Genomic DNA, 24,239 nt, shown 5'->3' with positions numbered 1-24,239 from the left:
CTTACCTTGACTTTAGGGAGTTGGCTGGTGGCAGATCTAATTTGGTTTTAGCTTCACCAACGATACAAGCAGATTTACTGCATGAGTAGCCCAATGTACATATTTGGTAGCCATTGCGGTACTAATGTCCTGCTCTTGGCAGTTTTGTTTTTGGGGCCTGTTGTAGTCGGGAGATGGGCAAGCAGGCATGATCTTTGAATACCCCTATTCTTTAACGTAAAAAGGCCTAACCTTAACCTAAGCATTAGTCGAAGCACTACTCTAAAATGAAATAAGGAAAGGGTGCTCGTCAGGACGTCTTTTCCACACCCCACCCTGGGACTTCTCTTTCGCCCCAATCTAGGTTCTCTGCTGTTCCTTCCCCATTCCGGGGGTTGCCTCTTTCTTACTTCCCACTTCGTTGCTTCTCAGCCCTCTCCCAACTTTGGTGTTTCTCTCTTACTCTGGGCACCTCTGATCTTCCCACACTCCGAGCTTCCTAACTCTCTTGATTACCACTCTGGGACAGTTCTGACCTTCCCACGCTCCGGGGATCTTTTTCCCCCACTTCGGGATTCCTTTCTCTTGCTCCCCACACTGGGGGTTCTCTGGTCAATCCCTGCTCAAGGGCTCTTTTCACCTGTTTGGGTGTTCTCTCTCATGCTCCCGGCAGCCCCGGGGCGTCTGTTTGATCCCCACTCTGGGCTTTGTCTGTCTCTCTCTTGCCCTGCCGCTCCCCTGTTCCTCATGAAGCCTCTACATTCCTGTTCCTGGTGATGTGTGCACCCTGTGAGGGGTGTGTAGCCCGTCCAGCCCTCCACTTGCCACAGAGCCGCTTGCTCGATGCAGGCCTTTCTACACTAATTATCGGGAGTGTTGCCTCTGCCTTCTGAGGTAAGCCTTTCTCGTGGCCAAACAGGACGGTCCATTAAAGTGTTGGTGTCTGTGATGACTACTTAGATCCCTCTCTGGGGTTTTCCTTTGCACTAAGCGTGTGGGTGGAGGTATCCTCCAGAGGGTTACAGCTTTCCTTGTCCTGTAGGAGGTGTGGCTCACCTCCCTAGTCCCACATGCGGTAACTCCACTTTGGGAGAGGCAACAAACTCCCTGGATTCATCAAGGGCCGTTCTTTAAGAGAAATCATGAGACGGGTCTGCAGTGGCTGTTGTACACACATGAGCTCACTCGGAGCCGAGCGATGTGCGCTTTATAGTGGCTTGGACTTGTTTAGACTAGTCCCTTGAGCAGCCATTATAGTGTGTGTTTGTGGACTGCAGGCTAATCTGCTGAGGATTTGGGCTCTGAAAAGCTACTGCTGGTTCTTGTGACAGTTTGGTCATACTGACTAGGATTGTGTCTTTACATACACTGCATTTTTGATTTTTGGCTGCTGGAAGTCCATCCTGGGCTGTCCGCTTTCTCCTCCTGGTGGTTCTTGTATGGTGGAATGGGCTTTCCATGCTAGGACCATCTCTGGACCGATTTCCAGCCTTGATCGTTCACCTTCGTGAGGAAGCTGCTGTTGCCTATAAAGGTGTTGGTACCACAAATCCACTGCCTCTTTTGTTTGGTTCAAAATGATAGGCGAAACCCCAAACTATAAACTAGTAGCAAGGGTGTGTATAAAGCAAAAAAGGAGGGATACTCTTGGGTACTAAATTAATAGAAAATGTAAATGTTTAAATTGCCAATAAAGGCCAATGTGTAAGCATACACTCTTGATGTGGTGTGAAAGTGCATGCGTGCTAGCTAGTAATTGACTAATGTATTGATCTGTATCAAAAAGACATACGTTTTCTCCAGCATGTATTCACATGCTCATGAATATTCCCCGTCAGGCTGGGAATAAAGAAAAAACAGTTTCACTTTCACTTACAAACTGTATTTCTCCTTTAAACCAATCACTGTCCTTTGGGTCATACTGCCCCCATCCAGTGACAGCCCTCTCCCTAAGCCCCTCCTCTGGCAGCCATCTTCAAATATTTACTGCACGCTTCAGTGTTGGGAGTCCATGAGTTTGCTCTGCAAGCTACTTCTATGTTGGTTTGTGTTTTTGACGAAAAAAAGGTTCTGTTTTTGTTCCCGAAATCTCTTCTGCATCTGCCGACAGCGGGGATCTGTTGTCTGTGCATTTCAGCGCCCCTCAAGGGCGAAGATCATCAAAGATTCCAGAAGGTCATTGGGCCTACTTCGCCCCCTCTCACCATGACTGAGGAGAAGGGGGAAGATCCCTCGTCAAGTCCTGCACCAAGTGCGGGCTACGAAATATGTTTGTTGAAGACAGGCACGTGCAATGCCTCTACTGCCTGCATCCAGAACACAAGGAAGGAGAGTGTGAGATATGCTTCGGCTTCTCTAAGAAGTCGACAAAGGATAGGCACAGTAGACTGGCGGCGTGGCAGAACGCCAAGGCCTCTGCCCTGTGCTCCGAGCAGTGTTATGCCTCACCCAGGACAAGCCGGTCCAAGGAGCAGTCTTCTAAGTCCTTTGAGGGCACCTCATCTGTGGGGGCCCAAGACAAGGCCAAGAACCGCAAGTCCGGGTCGACCGGGGTCGCTGCAGAAACGGTTCCCACGGTGGACAGGGCGCGATCAACATCACCCTACGCCTCCATTGCTATTCGGCAATTGACTAAACTGCGGGAGAAGCCTGAGTAGCCGCGGACGGAGGAGAAGGCCGAACTGCCCAAGAAGGCCCAATCGGCGATAGTTGATGGCGGCTGCTTTCACACCAGGTACAATATGTATAAAACAAATCCTGTCACTGTTCCGGAAACAATCAAATAATACACCTATATAGTGTCATGCCTATTATTTTAAGGCTTTCATGGAATAAACATCATTAAACACTGACAACACCAACTAGTTTCGGCGACGCTAAAGAATTGTGGCCGCCTTCCTCAGGGTGAAAAGTTGAGTTACACATGTCACTTGGTAGCGTGAGTGACACTTGCATTTTTGTGTGTCTGTTTATAGTGTACAAGGTACCTTTACACACTTCATTCAGTATGAAATGCATACAAAATGCATTTTAATATATTCTGTACACAATTTAAAATTCATACAATATACGTCATCTAGCCATACAATCATCAAACCACACACCAGACCTTCATCTTTTAAGTTCCCTAAAAACTGCCTTTAGCCAAGAATCATATATCTAAAATCATAAGAATATCTGTGCCACTAATGATCACTTGCTGCAAATCATTAAAAACCTTTTATAAAGATGAAATTTAGAAAACACCTATTGTGCCAGCAATGTAATAAATGATCGAAATGAAACCTGATGGAAGTGAGTTGAACCTTCGCACAGGCGCAGAATGATTTTGAATTGAAGAATAGAAACGGTCAGCCATGCAAGGTAACTATCTTAAAGAACACTGCATGTTTGTGTATGAGGAAGCCACTCGGAGTGCCGTTCAGCAAGACAGACCCATCTCTTGTTAGGGCCATCATGGGTCGCATCCACCGTCTTTGAGAGACAGTTTTCTACTGGTTGGCTGCCCCACTTTGTCCATCAAGCCACTGGAATCCGCTTGGACTGGTTCCTCCACCTAGGCCTGCCAGTCCTTTCACTCGTGGCTGGTAGTTGCCACTCCTGTGAAGGCAGTTTGTCCTTGTTTTCCACTTTCAAGGTAATGATTTGGTCCAGGGTTCATGTATCTAGTAGATTAGAACCGCTAAACCACATCTGTAAAGAAGAGCTGTACTCAATGGGTTGTTCGTTCTTCCAGAACAGTCTTTTTTGGGAACCACACGTATTTAGTCCTGGGTTGGTGTATTAATCATGGTAATTGACCTCAGTGGTCCATGGTCAAAGATCGCTACTTAACGTGCTTTGCCATCAATTTCTATTGTCTCGAATCCTGTTGTACTTCATCTCTTCCGGGAGCTGCTGGGTTTCGACACTGGCACTGGATTTCTGCGTGAGGGTCTCCCCTGTTGTACTTTGGGGCTGGTTGCTGCCTTCTACACACTTGTGCGGTACAACTGGAACTTAACTTCATTTTCTCCATAACCTTGGCTGTGGCTGTTGGCTTTGTCCTGTTTAATCCAATGGGTAACTTTTGAACTTCCCTAGAGTTCTCATAAAGTGATAACTGAGAAAATTACCTGACTCTTGACATTTGGTTTTAGGCCAAATACTAGAATTGTAGCTTGCCCACTGAATTTATATGCATTTTGCAAGTCTTGCATTGCACTCCTGACTGAGCAATGTCTTCCTACAAAGTATTACTACAATGAGTTGCTGTATTTCTTTTCTCCAAGAAATGTAATAAGTTGGTGCTTTTAGCCTAAACTTTGCAAAAAAAGTATATGGCCCACTCTGATGTATACAGTTACAAACGTGCGCATGCGCCTAAATGTCCTACGGACAGTGTTCGGGTCCTGCAACTAATTAAAAATGCGACACAAGTGAGATGGACAGTTAGGGACAGGTGCAATGTTTGCTGTACTTATGAGTGTACTGCGCATGTGCAAGCATTATCTCATGACTGTACAGACAGGTCCAGTGTCCTTAGGACACCTCCATTTTCTTTCACTACGAACATGCCGGCCATTGCCCCTGTTCTACGGACGTTTCCATATTGGATGCGGATGATACGGACAGGTATAGTGTCCTTAAGACACTGCCATTTTGCTCATTTACAGACATCCCGGACACCTGGTGTGTTCTAAGAACATGTTTTTTCTTGTTTGAGCGGTACGGAGAGCGTCCTTAGGACGCCCCATTCTGTTTGTTTACGCACAACTTGCATAGATGGTGCGTTCTAAGATCAGTTCCATCTTGGTTGCCATTGCTATACGGGTAGGTGTATTGCCCTTAGAACATCCATACTCTATTGCTTGCAGATAGCTCGAACAGGCGCACTGTTCGCAGACATTTTATGTCTTTTAAAAAGAATTTAATTCCCTCAAACTCTTCAAGAACAACTAATAAACAAAAGCTTTCCAAATACACACACACACACACACTTCAATCAACAGAAACACAGGGAGAAGCAGATACTGACACGAATACAGGGAAATTAGGGTTCAATATGGGCTGGTTGTGAGGGGAAGATTTGTGCGGGGAAGAAGGGATGGATGTTTCATCAAAACATCTATTTTCCTCTTGAAGGTTTGGGACAGTTCACTAGGGAATGGAGAAGGGCGGCAGGTACAGGTGGGAGAGTGATAACGTATTTTTCCTCTCACAAATTGCCTTAAACTTTTAAAATTATAATTTAATGTGTCCATTTTCAGTTCTATCCTTTTCAGCCTGTCTTCCCCTGTCATTTGTTGGCCTTTAATCTTTTTTTTTTTTACCTCGTCTGTTAAAAAAAAAATACATATGTTAAATGCCCATACAATACTGACCATTATTTCGCTTATGCAGAGCAGTGTGTACCATTCTTATCGCTATCTTCAGACATTTCCCCATGCAGAAAATTCTCCTCCAACCACTCCAAAGTACTGCACATTTCTGTATCACAACAACAGAAATACATTATTTTTTCTGCACCTCATACAAAAAAGTACACACACACATAAGAAAAATGAAGTTCACTTACTATTTTCTTGTAAATTGTCTTTGTTGTGCTGTGTGCGTCTACTGTCGCTTCTGGTTGCACAGTTTCTGTGAGGTAATTACGTTGGAGGCATATCTTATTTTGTTATGGTATAATCCATTTCATTCTACATGGTAATTAAATGCATAGGTAATGTGTGAGACGTGTAGGTTCAATTGGTTAGTTATTAGTTACATTGTGTTTGTGTTCTTGTTTAAACTTGTGCATTTCTCATATGGCACAATAGTACAATTTCAGATAACCTCCTGACTGTTTTGGTAGTGTTGATCTCGTCCGCGTCCGTCCACAGACAGGCGCTTAGTCCGTGCCTTTCCAATATCATTAGCGAGGGGGTTCGGTATGTTCTATGTTACATGTATATAAAGTAAGGGAATTATAGTACATAATCTCCCAAATTCACATCAAGAAAGTGTACATTCAGTAAAAAAACTAACAGGATGTCATGAGTAAGTTGCCCTACTAAAAAACTATGAAATTCACTAAAAAAAAACTTTGTTAAAGGGACGTTATGGTTAAGTTGCACTACTAAAAACCTGTGAAATTCACTAAAAAAAACTTTATAAATGTGACATTATGGTTGAAAGTAAAACCGAAAAACCCCTGAAATTCGCCAGTTATGGTAGGCTAAGCAACCATAACTGCCTGCACCACTGTGCACTCCTAATACTAAGACCCAGGACATCAAAGATGACATCACTTGCTTAGCCTACCATAACTGGCGAATTCCAGGGGTTTTTCGGTTTTACTTTCAACCATAATGTCACATTTATAAAGTTTTTTTTTTTGTGAATTTCACAGCTTTTTAGTAGTGCAACTTAACCATAAAATCCCCTTAACGTTTTTTTAGTGTGTATGTATATGTGTGTGTATATATATATATATATATATATATATATATATATATATATATATATATATATATATATATATATATATATACACACACAAACACTATTCTTCAGTTGTAACACTACAAAAAACCTCATTGTGTGTAGAAAGTTACCCACGCACACAATACCATACTGCTTTAAAAATCAAAAATGGTCTTTAAACATTTTAAGGGCAACACACATTTTCAGAAAGCAGGCTCAAAGCGCTTACTTGCTATGACACACGTTTAAAAGCACACTCCCCCTCCCGGGTGAACTTTCGGCACGCGTTCCGAGCTTAGTCAGGCTGATATTATTCAACACTAGTACTCAAACACTCGTAATTTGAAAAGAACACCGGAAGCGGCAGGCTCCTCCCCCACATCACATGCCTGATTATCACCTGATCATAAGGCTGACCGACAAGTGCCTGAAAATTCTACTTTATATTGGAATATCTAAACATTGTAAGAACATATAGTTTATTTATAATATTCATAACAGGGCAAGTGCGCTAATGAATAAAAAGTTACTCATGTCTCGGGGTGATAGCGCCACTTCGGGTGCACTCTTTCAAGATTACCGCATATATTATTTTATTTACGTGTTTATCAACGTGCTAGTGCGCTATCATTCTTAGTTTTTAATGGCGTAATGTTTTAAATAACAGTGCGCCATCAAACCCGGCCTCCACAGGAGGGAAACAAAAGTGCTCTATAAGGCCTAACGGGCAGCAGTCCTTCCTTACTTTATAAAATTGTAACAACATATGCTAGAAACTTTGTCTAATGTAATGCTTAAATCAACCACAATGTGGAATTAAATAAATTCCTCTTAACAATCAGTAGTAACAATCCATTACAGTTGAAAGATTATATATAACCCGTCATTTGTGATCAAAATGTTAAAGTTCCGGTGCATCAACAAACAGTTTTTATATGTATCTCATACATCCAGAAAAGAAGACAATTCATCAGAGCAAAGGCAGTTTCCATCAGTATATCATTATATTCACCATTGTGATACGCTTTGAGGGCATTTCATATCGGCAACAGCATGTGTGTGGCAGCCAAGCAACATCTCTCTTCCTGCCTCTCACAATATTGAAGATTCTAATTTACCATATATCATAAAAGGATCATTCAATTACAGATAAAGGATGACCAATATAAAGTGCTAGTGCTTTTTTGTAAAGTGCTCCTGCTACAGTACAGTACCGTCACATAGATATCTTCTAAAAGATGTAAATACATCAAACATTGAGAGACTCCAAATCTCACTCAGAATCAGAGAGATAGATTCTGCATGATCTGCCACACATCCAATATTCATATATATATATATATATAATCTCTATCACAGCCACAGTAGTGACTGTGTAGTTATGGTTAAGTTGTTGTTTCCATAGGAAGAGCCCTTTTTATATATGTGTGTATGTATGTTGTGTGTATATATATATATATATATATATATATATGTATATATGTGCGTTTTATTGGAGGAACACAAATAATTCTGGGTCAGTATTCAAACCCTGTGGTCTTAGGTTGTTATATTTACAGATTAGTGACGCTTCAAGTTGTCACAACTTTAATTCCCTGTTGCCCAATCTTTTATACAGAGGTATATGGGCTAAACCCAAAAAGGACATCTCATTTATGTTGCCACATTGCTTTTCCAAAAAGTGTCCTGTTAATGGGTATATTAGATCCCCATTTTTAATCGCTCTATAATGTTGCAATATCCGCAGTTTTAATGGTCCTATAGTTGAACCTATATAGTGCAGATTACAAGTACATGTTATAACATGTACAACATATTTCGTTAAACATGTTATTTTGTGTTTTATATTTCCATGACTGTCCATTGAGCTAATGAACGGTGTTCTTGATATGAAATCACAAATTTTACAGTTCACACAAATCCGGAAGCCTGGTTGGCGCTTCTCTACAAGGAAATTAGATGAAGCAGCAGCTTTGGTAACTGCCATACTCTGAGACAACAGAGTTTTCAATGTTGGAGCTTTTCGATAGGTTACATTAGGATGCTCTTCAAGTACTTTAGAGATCTGGGTCTGTCAATAATACCTTCCAATGTGTTTTCATGTTTGCTTTGATTTTATTGGCTTGATGGTTGAAGCCTGTAATAAATCTAATAGTGTTCTTGTTTTCAACATTTTTAACTTTAAACATGGTGTGTCTATCTACTTTTCCAGCTTTGTCATAACACTCTGCCACAATGTTTTTGGTGTAACCTGTATTCAAGAATCTTTGACCTATATGCCTAGCTTCTCTCTGATAATCAGAGCTAGCACTGCAGGCTCGTTTCGCCCTCAAAAATTCTCCATAAGTAATGGAGTTACTGAGGGCGTTAGGGTGATGGCTCTTTGCGTGGAGAGTTGAATTGGAGCTAGTAACATTTCTATACAGTTCAGATTTGAGCAAGTGGTCGACTACAGTGAAATTTACATCCAGAAAAACGAATTCTGTGTAACTACATTTTATTATTTTTTTCTAGATGTAATTAACTCAATTCCTTATCAAAGCTGCTGCTTCATCTAATTTGGTCTTTCACTCACCGTTCGCATGTTTTCGTCTTCGGACCCTCGGGATCACTGCCTTCGTTACTGCCTCTTTGAGCTGCTTTACGATCCGCATCAACCTAGATATAGGAGGGGTTCCTATGCAAACTAAGGGTTGCGTCATACCCAAATTGCTAATTTTGGGGCCTATTTCTAACCACTATCCACGTCCTGTCAGCCAAATGGCAAAGGTCTTGCGATATTGCAGAGACCCTAAAGTTTACTTATGTCGACGGCCGATGGTATCTTATCAAACCATTCTCTCCGCTACCAAGTGAACTGGGGACTTCCAGCTCTTTAAGATGAGTAGCAATACCTTTCAGATGGATGGGGATGCAGATTTTAATCAAACATCAATAATTCAGACGACACAAATAGCTTGGCAAAAAGTTTGTCTGTTTTAATAAGTAAAACGGGGAGTACAACGAACATCAGCAATCGCTCGATACTCCACTTTCAACTCATTTAAGAAAAAACATATGTTTTATAGACCAAATCTGTCACTACTGACGTGTAGACCTGCGTCATTACCAACGTCACCCTACGTGACAAGCTTCTAAAACCTATCGGGAAGCGGGATTGGCTCTAAGTGAACTACCAAGCATAGGTGCAATATCTGTATAGAATAACAGAGAAGTAATTGGATAGTCAACAGGTGGGACATCTAAGCCTTCCCTTCAAAATGGCCACTATGAACGTCACTAAATGTACGACGTCCCATTGGCTACACAACTATAGGACCCAACTTTCCACCTACATGAGCAGCAGGCAGACTCAACGGTATCCTGACATTCTTTTGAAAACATAGTTTAGAAAGACAAAAGTTCCGAATACAAAGTTTCAAAAAAATAAAATTCGAATGCATTTTTTTTCATGGTACAGGTTTTATTTTAATTTCCTATAGAAAAAAGTTTGTTTTTAAAAAGAAAACTGGGGATTTGGGGGGTATCCCCCCCCCCCCATTAAAAAAAGAAAACAAAATGCATACAAAACTTTTTTTTCGAGGCTTTTGTGTCGAAACTTTTGTATTTAGAAACTATCACTGTTGAAAAAATCACTATAAACCAGACTGAACAACCAGGTGCGGGTGAGCTTGTCTCAATACCAGCTTTCCACCAATTAAAAGGACACTCCATCGCCTCAACATTTCAGTGTCAATTAGTATCTGAAGTTGGCTGTGAGTGTGTACTGTTCTCTGGGATTTTTTAAGGATTATGGATACTGTCTGTTTCCGTGCGTAGGTGTGATCTCCTCATGCGTCCAACTTTCTTCCATCACGTGACTGGACACCATGAATGGAGCCTTTTTCGTGTATTTAACTGTATTTTCCAATAGTCCTCTGACGTCTTTGTTTATACTTGACCTTCTTGAACAGGAGATCTGTTATTTCACGTTAATTGTATCTGTCAGCCAATTTGAGCTCTTATAAGACCTTGGCTCTTTGGCTCATCCAACTCCTTAGTTGAAATATTTTCTGTTTAATTCATTTGCTTTTGTAACTGCGACACTGAATTCGAGGCCTTCCTCGTTGTTCAAGACTGCTATATATGTAGTGGAACCTTCATTCTTTATTTAATCCATATGCATCTATGAGGTATATATGTATATGTTGGTGCTTGCCGCAATCTATTTACTATAAGCATTTGGCTAGCTTCATGATTGCTCTGCTGCTTGTGTTTCATTGCATGTGTACACGTTTAAACTAACTAAATATCTTCATCACGTTTGTGGAATAAGTTTCTTCATCTTGATCCCAAAATGTCACTTATCCTTAGTACTTCTTCATTCTTCATAAATCGTCTGCCTCTCGGGTCTTATCTTCTATCTACGGAATCGATTCAGTTTCGTATGACGTCACCATTCATCCTGGTCATTCAGGTTCTTTGTTTCATCAGGAATCGCATGCAAATTACCATCATATTGTCTTGGATGTAGGTATGGTTTCCTTAATGGATACGTTACTTCCCATATTCTCTTGAGTATAGGCATTCTTATGATATGATATGGCATTTGTAACGCGCCTATACACAGGTGTTTCAAGGCGCGACGAGGCAGGGAGGGGAGGAACAAGGGGAGACAGACAACGATCCTACTAGGCCAGGTGTCATTCAGATCGCGCAAGTGCAGGGGTGGGGGAGGGGGAAAAGTGCAAGGGGAAGGGGAGGGGGGCAGTGCAGTACAAGGTAAGTGGCGTAAAGTAATACATAAATAGGGCCAGCTGGTGGCAAGTGCAAGGTAAGTGCAGAACAAGTGCTGGGAAAGGGGGGGGGGCTGTAGGGATACAGAGACAGTCCCGCAGTGCAGAGGGGTTCCAGTGCATCAGTGCAAGTGGAGAGTGGCTGGGCCCAGGACCGAGGCCGTTAAGAGTAGTCCAGTTGCAGAATCAGTGCCGTTTCAGTGAAGGATATTAGCTGTTCAGCAGGGGAGAGGGAGAGAGAAAGCAGAAGCAAAGAGGAAGGTTTTGAGGTGCTTCCGGAACCGGAGATGGTTCTCCTCAAGTTTCAGGGAGGCAGGAAGGCTGTTCCAGAGGGAGGCCCCTGCCGCGGAGAGAGATCTACCCCCAGCTCGTTGCTTCGAGAAGCGGCTGACCCTGAGGGAGTTGGAGGCGGATGAGCGAAGGGCTCGGGAAGGAAGATATTTGGGAAGAGAGAGTTGAAGGTATTTAGGACCCAGGCCCCAGAAGGCCTTGTGGACAATGCAGAGGGTTTTGAACTTTATCCTCGCAGCCACTGGGAGCCAGTGTAGAGATTTCAGTCCTGGAGAGATACGGTCCCTGGGCTTGAGGCCAAGGACAAGTCTCGCAGTTCTGTTCTGGATGAGTTGCAGAGGGCGGAGAGTGGAGGCAGGCAGATTAAGATAGAGGCTGTTACAGTAATCCAGCTTCGAGAGAACCAGGGCTCGGGAGACAGTGAGCTTCTGGGGGAAGGAGAGGAAGGGAAGAATACCTCTGAGGAGGTGCAGCTGGTAGTGTGACTTCTTAGCGACGTCAGAAATATGAGGAGAGAAGGAGAGTGTGGAGTCGAAGATGACCCCAAGGTTTTTTGCCTTGCAGGTAGGAGCAGGGAGGGGCCAAGGGAGGCAGGCCAGAGAGCTGCAGGGAAGGAGGGTGTGGGTGTACCGATGAGTAGAATCTCAGTCTTACTGGCATTAAGGCAGAGGTCATTGGCGGCACACCATTCCTGGATAGCAGACAGACAGTCAGAGATGAGGGAAGGAGAGGGGGAGGCTGAGGGTAGCCTGAAAATGAGCTGGGTATCGTCCGCATAGCACTGGAAATTAGGGCAGAGAGCGGCGATGCGGTGGGCAAGGAGTGCCACATACTGGTTGAACAGCCAGGGAGAGAGATTAGATCCCTGGGGGACACCACAGGTGGAGAAAAAGATGTCGGAGAGGAAGGACCCCAGTTGGACCTGGGAGGGTCGATTTGAAAGGAAAGAGGTCAGCCACGCCAGAGCCTGACCAGTGATACCCAGGTTTTCACGGAGACGGTTGAGCAGGATGGCATGGTTGACAGTGTCAAAGGCAGAGGAGAGATCGAGCAGAATGAGAACACACGGAGTGTTGGAATCGAGGTTCAAGAGCAGGTCTTCACGGATGTTCAGGAGAGCAGTTTCCGTGCTTCTGGCAGCTCTGAAGCCAGATTGATGGTCATGAAGATTACCAACAGATTCAGCATGGAGGTTAAGCTGGGAGATGGCCAGTTTCTCCAGGAGCTTGCCCAGGAAGGGAGTGATGGGTACTACACAGGGTCGTTGCTCTTCTTCTTGCCTTCTGATTGGCGTAGTATATGTCACATACTTTGGTTCACACTTCTCAGGTAATATATTTGGAGTAGGGGTACTTGGCTCCTCCTCTACACACTTTTTTAAACAATTGGATAAAAAGCCAAACAGTCTCCAATTGGTTTTGTAGGGTAACCAATAGACGGAAGTCACCAACAGTGGACTGGAGCATTTCTACAACGCATTTTCATGATGCCTTTGCCCACAATATGTGCCAGTATAAAACATTTGCACACTGACTATACCCGTACAGTTCCATGCTGACTGCACCATTCAACCCTAGTATTTCCATATAAGAACATACTCATGTTTGGCCGGTAATTATACTACAAGGAAATCTGTCCATGTTTGTTCTGCCAATATGGCAGTATCTCCACGTAAAAACATACTGAGTTTGCTTTACCATTAAAAATGCATGCCACCTCATCTGGGGAATGTACCATACCTCCCTCCTCCTTTTTAATTCTGTCTACCCACCTCTCTGCCATTTGGGCTCTTAATCTATTGGCTATCATCTTGACCGCCTTATCTCCCTTTTCATAAAACTTTTGCTTCAAAAGTGTTAATTTTTTCAAGACTGTCCTCCCTTTTCTGGGCGAGCGTCTCAAGATGTTGCTCCTTGTATGAGCCCAGGGCGCTGCCCTGGCACTTAAATTTGTTCAATAAAACAAATTATGAAAAAAAAAATGCATGCCATAGCATGAAAACGTGTCCAAACTGGCTGCACCAAAATGGCAGTTTAGCTACATAATACTCATGCTTGCTTTATCATCCATGCCCAGTAAAAAAAAAATTCCAAACTTGCCTCCTGGAGCGCCAGCACCTCGCACTCCGACATAATCACATTAATTATGAATGTGTTTGTGCGAGTGTGAGGCCAGGGGACAGATGTGTGTCAGGCGCTGGGGTCCCAGGGTACAGCCATGGGTTTTTTTTTTACTGGGCATAGAGCCCAGTAAAAACTGCCATGCCTTCACCCTGGGGCCCCAAGTGCCTCGCAGTCATCCAATCATGCGAGGTGCTGGGGAGCCCAGCCATGGCATTTTTTCCTGGACCTCTATCATAGAAGCCCATTAGTAAATGGCATGACATGACCCCCTACCCCCTTCTTCCCCCCTCCCTGGCCCTCAGCACCTCACATGCACAGATAATTATGTGTACATGCAAGGTGCTGTATGGCTTAGGGGTCAGGCATGACATTTCATGTGGGGCTCTAGGAATCCCAGCAGCACTGGCTGGCATTTTCTACTCGGCATGCCTAGTAAGGAATGCCATGGCTGGCCCCAGTGCCTCACACACAATGAGTGCGATTGTGTGTATGCTGGCCTCTGTGGGGCACAGGGGTCAGGGATGGAATTTTGTACTGAAAATCTATCATATATGTTCAGTCAACAGTGCCATCCCTGTCCATTGAGCCCCACAGCGCCTCACAGACACACAATAAACACAATTGTGTATATAGAAGGCACTGGGGGCACAGGGGAAATAGCATGGTATTTTCTACTGGACATCTAGTATAGATTTCCAGTAAAAGAAAAGAAAATTCTTGTCCCCTGGGCCCCACAGCCCCCCAGGAGAGCTGATTTTGGGTGGTGGGCAGAGGGATTGTGCAACAAAGGCATTTTTAAAATGCCTTTGTTATGCAACCCTCCTGCCCCGGTCCTGAGGTTTCCTCCCAGGAATCGGGAAACAGAAGCTTCCTGGGTCCTGCACATGCGTGATGAAATACCAGCTCCTGCCTGATGTTTCTGTATGTGCAAGGAGGTGCAGGAGTGCCCCCTTGCACAGACATCCTGTTACCCAGCCAACATTTCCAATCAGCTATGCAAGGCTGGGGAAGCAAAACGCCCCAGGCCTTGCATGGCTCATTGAGTATGTGTGGCTTAGTAACTGAACTGTCAAAGGGAAACACTGTTTCTCATTGACAGCTCAGCCAGCTCAAGAGTGCTCCCTCATCTGGAAAAAGCAGGTGAGGGGAGTGCTCTGTGTTTCACTGGGCTTACTTTAGCTCCTCCATAATGGGTGAGGGGGGCCGGTGGGTCAACGCTCACTTGCCCGTTATGGACGAGCCACCCCAGGAAAAATCGCAGTCCGTAATTAGACCGTTATTAAAAATTGAGCCACGCAACGCCAGCCTACCCAAATCTTAAGATGCACATGTTATCAACCCTCTTGCATGTACTCTTGATCAATATTTCTATGTCAACCCGATTACCATGGCAGTAGATTCAAATAATCTGTACTGTTAAATTATGCTCATTCTCAATGTTAATACTGAACATTCCTGCCGTTTTATGTTCTGCTGAAGGCCACCGAGATGAGATTATGGGACAGAGGTGGTTGCTGTACCTGAAAGTGTGACCGAAACAGTGTTGACATAAAATGATTGTTCTACAGGAATGCTATGGACTAATATTGAGATTGAACATACCCGAACGGTACAGATTACTTAAATCTGCTGCGGTTGCATTCGGGTTAACAGACATATATTGATGAAGTGTAAACTTGACAGGGTTGATAACCTGTACAACAATGTTTGGGTAGGCTGGTATTGCGTGGCTTTATTTTTTTAAACGGTGTAATTAAGGACTGTTTTTTTTTTCACTTAGTAACCTCGTGTTTCTGCAATGCTTTTTTTAGAAAAATGGTGTTGAAAATGAAATGTACTCTATAAAATGTTGTAGATTTTGTGTGTAGTTTTTTTACATAATGAGAATGTTTAAAATGTATGTTGTAAGAGTATAATAAATGATTGTCCAGAAAGATTTCATAAGTCACTAAGGTCAGATTCTTTAAGAAAAGAAACGTTTATGACCCAGAGAGGACATTAAATTGAGACATCTAAGTGCAAGATAACGGTGTAACGCCCCTCTTTGGCATTATGTTTATATGATGATGACCACAATGACAGAGTAACTGCCCATAGTCCCAGCAAGTTGATATGAAAAGACTTCTCCTGGCTTTCCCACAAAATGATCTGTTATCAGGGTGAATCTCTGTAGATTGCCCAAAGGGCCACCCCGAAGGAAGTTGTTCAGGGATGCTGACCAAAGCAGGTCCTTGATGACCTGCCGGGTGTCCAAGATAAGATATATCATATCCCTTGCCAACTGGAACACTGACTCCTTAGACTATTTGCAAACAGTCTTGCTTCTGGAACTATGGCCCTCAGTTTCCCCATTCACTTTCCTGTAGGAGACCATGCTTAACCAATGGTCACTACTGGATTTGCTAAGGGCTTTCAGTAGGGTTGCCCTGTGGGTGCAACAGGCTTTACCACACAAACGCTGAGACAACCAATGGAGTCCTGATGGCTAGTTGTGCAAGGAGATTCTCTGAGGGAACGGCATGCCTTTGGTGGACAATCACCAGAGAGGCTGATGGTCTCAGGAGCACATTTAGGACTCCCATCTTGAGTATGGTGACTAATCAAGGAAACTGTACTGTACTGTTCCAGTACAGGAAAAGCAAAAAACCCACAGTCGTCCAAAATAACACTCTTCCCAAATAACTATTGTATTCCACCTCAATGTGGTTATTGCCTTTCCAGTACTTTCCGGTCTACTTATTGTTTGGGAAGTACTGGTGAAAAGGCTTGAAGAATGTGGTTATTACACTATTACCAGATGCAGTCCAGCCTTACACCCTATGCTATAAAGTGATAGATTAATCTGTACTGTATAGTTCCAGAGTGCATTCCACCAAAGGTCATTGTTGTTAGAAAAATCCCTTATTAGAGATTAAGTAGCCACTTGGTTTTCATTTTGCATATTCGCCTAACATTACTGTTTTTACCGATGCTAAATGTGGCACAGTGCTCTTGCAAATAATTATTTAAAGTTTCCACATTCACCATTTTCCTTAAGCCTACTTATCCCTGAACATGGATTCTGAAATTGTGACTAACTTGAGGAGACAGAGAAACAACACTAGTCTTTAAAGCTGTAATGATGAACATCCCAAGGCAGGTAGTCGCATTGTGAACGCACAGGAAACTCTTCCGGCTTTCCTTTTAGTTATGTTTCTGGCTTGATTTTGAGATGTTTTTGTTGCAAAGCCTAGAGACTGGTGGCACGAGAGAAGCCTCCCCAGGAAGGCTTCTAAAGTTAAGTATCTGGCAGTGTCATTTTTGCAAGCAGTAGATCAGATATTTGTGACTGCAAACGCAGGACATTTTTTACTGTGTCCTTTCCGAGTTGGGAACGGATTCCAAAGATGCGACTCAATTTACCAAGGAGCAAGCCTAGTTACTGCCTGAAAGGTAAGTCTATTTTCTTTTGATTATTTCAACAGGTTCGGATTTCTCACGACTAGCCACTGACTGCCCTGTTAGTCGGTCCTAACTACCATCTAAACACATCGAAAGAAAAGCGAGTCTTGGTCATATGTGTCTGTGTCTGTGTAGAGCGCTTGTTGCATGTTTTTCTCCTTTCTCTCTTGCATCCCAAATATCATTAACATGACCCTTATATGCTGTTTTGCCCATGTTTGGGGGGGGTTGGCCTGAAAGTGGTTGTTACTGTGTAGCTGTGCTCTTCAGAATATACACATATACCCTCAAAGTATATTGTATATGCAGTGTTTAATGTCTTGTGTTGGAGGAGGCTGTATTCATAGTGCCTGGAGGTGTAACCATTTTCTACCTAATTTCTTTCATATTAAAGCTTGTAAAAACAAATCTGATTTATGAACATTAATAAAATATATGATCAGTACCCAAAATCCTGTAAAAGGTCCCCCCACATTATTTATACTTTTTATTTATGGTGTTAATTCACACCATGAATTGCCTTCTTTAATTACTTTGTATATTCATTGCTGTCCTTCAGCCTATCGCAGCTTTCAGAAAAAGGAATTTCCTATTGTGGTTTACTGTTTGTGCCAGTCTTAATGGTTTCTATCCATTTCGTAGTAAGATTTGAATGCCTATTTGGGTTGAGCTGACAGCGCAACCATATTCCTGTGATGTGTTCTTGCCATAAGCTTTGTGAAAACCACGCCCAATCTCTGTGATCTTTAAAGTGTCTAACAAATGGCATCTGGTGCCATATGAGGGCACAGACACGAATTGGATTTCATTCAGACAATGGCCTCTTGAATATATATGGATTTCAAAATGCATTGGAAAAATGTGCTAGTTACTGCACCCTCTGCTGTGTGGCCATGAAAACCCGGATTAACCTAGAAGCACCATGCAGGATAGGACAACAACCTTTTGTGGGCCATGTGTTTATTTTCATGGAACCAGCAGTGTGATTTCATTATATATTTAGCTAGTCAGTAGGGATGAGCATATTCAAACTGTATTTCCTTTCAGCAGCCTTATTTGATGCAGAATTAAAGAGGTTTAAAAATTCCCAAGTTTCCTGAATAAAAGATCTAGTAAGGCTTTCCATACAAAAACTGTGTAATCTAGTTGCTGTCCAAGTAATTGCGTAGCCCTCTTAAGTGCACTAAATAATGCAACTTAAATTTCCCGTCCATTTCAACAGTGGTCTCAATCTAATTGTGCCTGGTACACCTATGAATTGTGAGTTTAACACGTCAAAATTACTAATCACAAAACCGCTACTTAAATTGCACTCATCAGTGTATCTGCTGAGCCCTGCATGCCTCCGGTGCCCTCAACTATGAATACAGCCCAGTGCCTTCTGTCTTCATTTTTCTTCTTCCTCCATCCTCCTACCCCCTGTTGTTTCCCTAAATTTGTGCCTCCATGCTTTTGTTTCCTAGTTTAACCACGCCAGGGTCCAGGGCTTCCACTGCTTCTGCTTCGGCCGTTTTGACGTCGTCAGCACGACCACGTCAGCATCAGAAATCAATGTCCACATCTGCACATCCCAGCAAATCTTCGTTGCCCCCCACGGAAAATAACTGTGAGGCGCAGCGGCCCAGGCAAGTCACTCAATATCTGCAAGGGTCAGGGCTTCTGAAACTCAGCAAGACCCATGGGAGGGGGGCCATTAATTGGGTGGGGGAAATTATGCCCACTAAAATTGCCAGTCTGGTGTCAAAAGGAGCACATGCCTGTAATCTATTGACTTGAATAGAACCTGCAGAATGGTTTTGCACTCAGAGCAACCACTGTAGGACATGATCGTGTAGTCTTCTGAATTTTAAGGCGATCTTGAGTACATGCATAGAAGAGCTTGAATTTGTGACACCTGAATCCTTAACACCGCCTATGGGTACATAGATAATGCAACCTGTTCTTCATGTGTGTATGAGCACGATGGTGAATTAATTGATTTGTCAGATTATCATTATTGGTGATGGAATAGAATTGAGCCATTGGCTGCAGAAGTTACAACTGATCAGATAAAAAATACTCTCAAAGCCAATGTTGCACCACACGTTTTTCTTTGCCCACCCCTGTGAAATTGATTATGCAGTATAAAAGCAGAGTAACCTAACAAGAGAATGTCTGCCCTATGCCAACGTACTGTTTTCTGATGGTCAACTAACAGGTTTGTACCGCGCAGCCATTTGTCGCTGAAATGGGAAGTTAAATTGTGTAGCCTATGGGCTTCAGTACTGCCACATAAATGACTTCTTGGTTGGGAATTTCATTTCTCTTGGTCTAGGACTCTGGTGGCACATTCAAAACTGCTGAAATAGGACTGAGGTCAAATGATTCTTACAGAAAACATGTTGCTTTAGAAGGTGATCCTCAATAGGTTCATGTATCTCAACTATCCGCGTCCAAAAAATGTTCATTTTCATGACGAGCCAGAAAACGCACACAAATATATTTCCACCTGCCACTGAATAATCTAGGAATGCTGTATGGAGGAAAAATGTTAAGCGTTTTACATACTTCGATGTTGAAATCTCTCATATTTTGCCCTTGCGTGCCATGCAAGTATTTTGTTTCCTATTGAGGATCTTTGGCTATCTGGGCTGGGGGGTGAGGGCTGTTGGGAGGGTGAAGGAGGGAGGATGGACTGCATATCTTGAATTTTACTATGAACTGTATGTCAGATTGTTTTCCATGTATTGACCTGGTTTTATTTGTGGTGGTAATTCTATATATACACACATACCAGTCTCAACCAAGTCTTAACATTTCATTTTAGTTCGTTATTGCTAGATAAAGGAAAGTGCTACTTTGAAAGTATAGTCTGTCTAACCTGGATGCTAATATGCAGATGTCTGTAATGTTTGAGCAAATATGTTAATGGTTTGCGACAATGCTAATGACATGAGGGCAAGATGTTTGCATCTATTTTCTTCTTTGCCAACAGAAATAGCTGACCTTTTCTCCTTCCTTGCAATCAGGTTAGTTTCCTGATGCTTGGATGCAGAATAGAATCAAGACACAACTCTAGAATCCAAGAGATGATCTCATGTTGGGTTTCTGATTGTGGAGGAAACTGGATAGTTCTCTGATAAATCTTGCTCCAAAGAGTGCTATAGTCCCAAGGATTCTAAAGTGTCATTTGACCTGGACAATTCACACTTATTCTGGAGTACTTTGAGACCTGCTACATTGTCAAATCATTCAAGTTGAAGCAAACTGCAACAGCACCATTCCCCAGACGTGGCAGCTTCAGAACTCGCTAATCACATTTCTTGCCAAATACAACACCCTTCAACTTCACTCATCACTATGAGGATTGGAGGGATAAGTCAGCACCTGCCATTGTGCTTCAGGATTCAGGCACAGACATGAGTTGATGTTTGGGAGGATTGGCAGGCTTTTCCTTTTGTTCCGTCACCATCCCTCTCCCTTTTCATACCTACCGCAAGATACTTTCTAGTTTCAGAAAGACCAAAATGGAGGAGTTTGATTTCCCACAGCCCACCCTGAGAACCCAAGTGTTGCCTATGTGAGTTTCTGTTGTCACTTGTCGAAATACTTGCACCTGAAACTATTATGGAGTTACTATTTGACCCTATAATGGCTTATCTGACTATATCTAGATAAGAGACATAGTACAGAGTTCCCAATTCTGACAATGTATATGGAGTGGATAGACAATGCCAAAATCAATTATTCTTAGGCGTAGAGTGCATTTTCTTTCTAGCCTTCTGACACTGTTTTTTACTTCCCATGGGCGAGTCAAAAATAGTTGTATGGGACATGTTTTGTGACCTGATGAGAGATCCTTCCCAAACAACCACAGGACACCATCCTATGCTAACATTAGTGTTGGAGTCGATTTCCTTTTAAGTTAACTTTTAAGTGTACTTTTTGCTGGACTCTTGGTTTTTATCTGACTTTGAGTGGGGCCCATTTTCCACGCTGTCTTTTACTCTGTACTTGGGAACCCTTTATATATCTTTTTGATACTCTTTTATGGAATTCTACTTTCCTCCATGTTTTCTGGCATCTACCTTTTACTGTTGCAGCACACAAGTCTTTCTGTGCAGTGTTACTGGAAGCTCCTTCAGCTTTCCTTTTTATTTTCCATGGGTTAACTACTATTACCAGGGGACAGGGGGAGGAGACACCCATTTCTCTTTCCTGTATCTTATTATTTGAGATCAGCACACCCCACCTTATATGGAGTACCGAGGAGAAACCTAGTCTCCCTTGTCTCACTATTTCAGTAACTTTTAGTTACTGTTAAAAGTTCATTTGACAGGCTGGTGGTAGTTTATCTTTTTGCATGACTTTTAGTGGACTTTTGTCACAGGTTACCATTGCAGCTGCAACATGGACATTAATGTCGCCATTTACATAAACCGGTGGCTCTACTTTAAGCAATGTTCATGAAGACCAGTTGTTACTTGAGCCTTCTTCTACCTTCCTGGGTTGGGGAGGTCTTGATGGGTCTTTTGTCTTTGGTGGGCTTCTGCCCTGAGTGCCTGAAAGGACAGGAACTGGGGGGCGGTACCTGAAACTCCGCTGGTCTTTGTACTGCAGTGTGCTTGCCTGGAACCAGTTCAAACTGGGAGGCTGGCTGTCCCCTGGGACAGCTGCCCCCCAGATTTGCATGTAAAGCTTGAATGATTGGGGGGGGGGCTCAGTTTTCTTGCATAAAAGGTGAGTGTCCTGGGGCTGAGCATCAGTCGACCACTGGACTGAAGATCTGAAGAGTATTTCGAAGGACATCCCAGCAACTTCCAAGTGACTGCTGAACACCCGACACCAAATTCCAAACGACAGGGAAGATCTCTTGGAGACTACTTCCTCCCAAAGACTGTTGGGACCTACACGTCTGAAGACCACCTCCATTTTGCGCCATCCCACAGAGAGCTGTGACCCTCCCGGGCTGCAAACTCCCCATATCCTGGGACCTGTCCCATTTTGCTGTTCACTTGTGTGAAGTTCAGTTCAGGCTGAAACCTACTGGGCATCATTGTAAGCCTGCAGTGACACTTTTCCACTCCTTGAAGTCACTTCAGCCTAGTAGAGGACCGACTAAAAGTCTCCTGGATAACCATTGCTGAACCGAAGTTTGTGAAGGGCTCCAACACACCTGTAGTGGAAATATCCTCTGCGGAGTATCCAACTGCTAGAGTGCATCCGTCTGTTCCCTCCAAAGTTCCTTCAATTGCTAGAACCAAATATTACTTACCTGCAAACCTCAAGACATCCTCATAGACTTTGTTCCGTTTGCTGCTTACTTGCATCCTTCCTCCTCAACCCAGGGTCACTGGACCCAAATGCCGCTTATGACTCTTTGGGACTCATATAGTATAGGGTTGGACTTTTGAAGAGTAATTAAGAGTTAACAACTAAAGTTGTAAGAAGTAATCCAAGTTTTCTTATTAGTATTAGTGTTCACTAACTTGTTTGTTTTACATTTGTGATTTAAAGTGTGCTACCTTTTATTGTACTGTGATTTTACTGTGTGGATAGCACTTGAATGATTATTTTTTAAAGCCTTAGTGTGTGTGTATATATATATATATATATCTATCAAGGTAGGTTGTAGTACTTCAAATAAAAACCAAACATGTAAAAATTAACCCTGCACACAAAACCAAGCCGCTTATTCCAAAAATATATTTATTTCAATACAAAATGTTCTTGTGCAACCAACATTGCCAAATGGCTAAAAAGGGATAGGCATCATTCCCATGCCTCCCTCATTGACAAAACAGGTTGTGTCTCAAATTTGCAGATTAGTGAAGCTTCTAGCTGTCTTAATTTAAGCTCTCGATTTCCCAGTCTCTTATGTACTGGGATGTGAGCAAGACCCACAAATGACATTGCTTTCACATCACCTCTGTGTTTCTCCATAAAATGGCCCATAAGGGGATTAGTGAGGTCCCCATTCTTAATGGCTCTGTAGTGTTGTAATATACGCAACTTCAGGGCTCCTATAGTGGCGTCTGGTTTCTATAAAAAGAGTGTTTGCACAAATTTGGGAATAGAAAAGCCTGAGGAAGCTTGGTAAGCAAGCGGAACCCGTGGCGGTTTCCACCCTGGTGGGGTAAGTGTCCTTATAACCTGTTTTGTCAATGAGGGAGGCATGGGAATGATGCCTATCCCTTTTTAGCCATTTGGCAATGTGGGTTGCACAAGAACTTTTTGTATTGAAATGAATATATTTTTGGAATAAGTGGCTTGGTTTTGTGTGCAGGGTTAATTTTTACATGTTTGTTTTTTTTTTTTTTTGAAGTACTACAACCTACCTTGATACATGTGTATTTTGAAATGCAGCCAAGATTTCTACCCTTAGCACCAGCTACATGCAGGCTGAGCACTATGTTGGCACATCTATATATATATATATAAAACTATTTGTATGTAACTGCTAGTGTCCGTGCTTCCTTGAACCAATGATGTGCTCTGAGCACTGTGTGCCTCACTACAGCCCTCATCCCTCCTAGAGAATGCCTGGCTGCTCAGCCATTGCTACCAAGCCTTGGGGTAGTTCAGGCTAAACCTAAGGGGTTTACAACCCTGTTGTTACCTAAGGTGGGCTTTTCCAAGTTCTGTCCCAGACAGTAACTTGTGTAAAAGCCCATATCAACTGGTATCAGTAAATGCCACGAGGACCCAAACCAGTCAGTCGCAGATGGTCAATTGGAAATACAGGCATGCTCACATTGGGTTATTTTGGCTCGATGTTTATTTTTCAGAAGCCAAGTGAGCTCCACAAAGGACACAATGCCTAGATGTTCTTTAAATGCGTTTATTCAGGGCTATTTACTGTGTTGGGCCACTCCAAAGATGTCCAAATGGCAAATAGTCATTTGATAGGGTCTTCCAGTTGTTTCTAGGAGGTTCTCCTGATGTTGCTCAGTCTTTAGACACAAATGTCCTGGTTACTGGTTTGCCTTTTCCTGTAGGCTAGTTATGCCTTGTTTTTGGTATTCGCATTGAAGCTCCAGGCTCTGTTACATTAAGTTCCACAGATGAGATAGGGCATGGGGGTCTCTAGGTGCCTGGTTGGGTTCTCGCTCACTGCCCTCTCAGGGTCGTGAACCTACTGCCAACCAACCCAGTTTTCCTTTCCTTGTCACTGGTTTGTCTCTCACATGTGCCTCTTGCTGTA

General features: G+C 43.0%; 1 protein-coding gene across 18 annotated transcripts in view; it reads left to right on the top strand.

Annotated features, from left to right (window-relative positions):
* The window catches only part of MARK2 (microtubule affinity regulating kinase 2), a 1,484,563-nt gene that overhangs the window by 1,134,839 nt on the left and 325,485 nt on the right, over window positions 1-24,239 (top strand). For 12 of the 18 annotated variants that reach the window (XM_069645125.1, XM_069645124.1, XM_069645120.1 and 9 more), the window contains one exon: window positions 18,520-18,681. The exons of the other annotated variants lie outside the window; for them this stretch is intronic. In XM_069645125.1, coding sequence (XP_069501226.1) covers window positions 18,520-18,681 — 162 coding nt within the window. The remainder of the gene's footprint in view (window positions 1-18,519; window positions 18,682-24,239) is intronic. 18 annotated transcript variants of the gene reach the window in all.

This window comes from Ambystoma mexicanum, chromosome 2p, assembly GCF_040938575.1.
Source record: "Ambystoma mexicanum isolate Mex_15411 chromosome 2p, UKY_AmexF1_1, whole genome shotgun sequence".
NCBI classification, from domain to species: Eukaryota; Metazoa; Chordata; class Amphibia; order Caudata; family Ambystomatidae; genus Ambystoma; species Ambystoma mexicanum.
The sequence above is the reverse complement of the archived record's forward strand: the minus strand, read 5'-3'. Positions and strand labels throughout refer to the sequence as shown.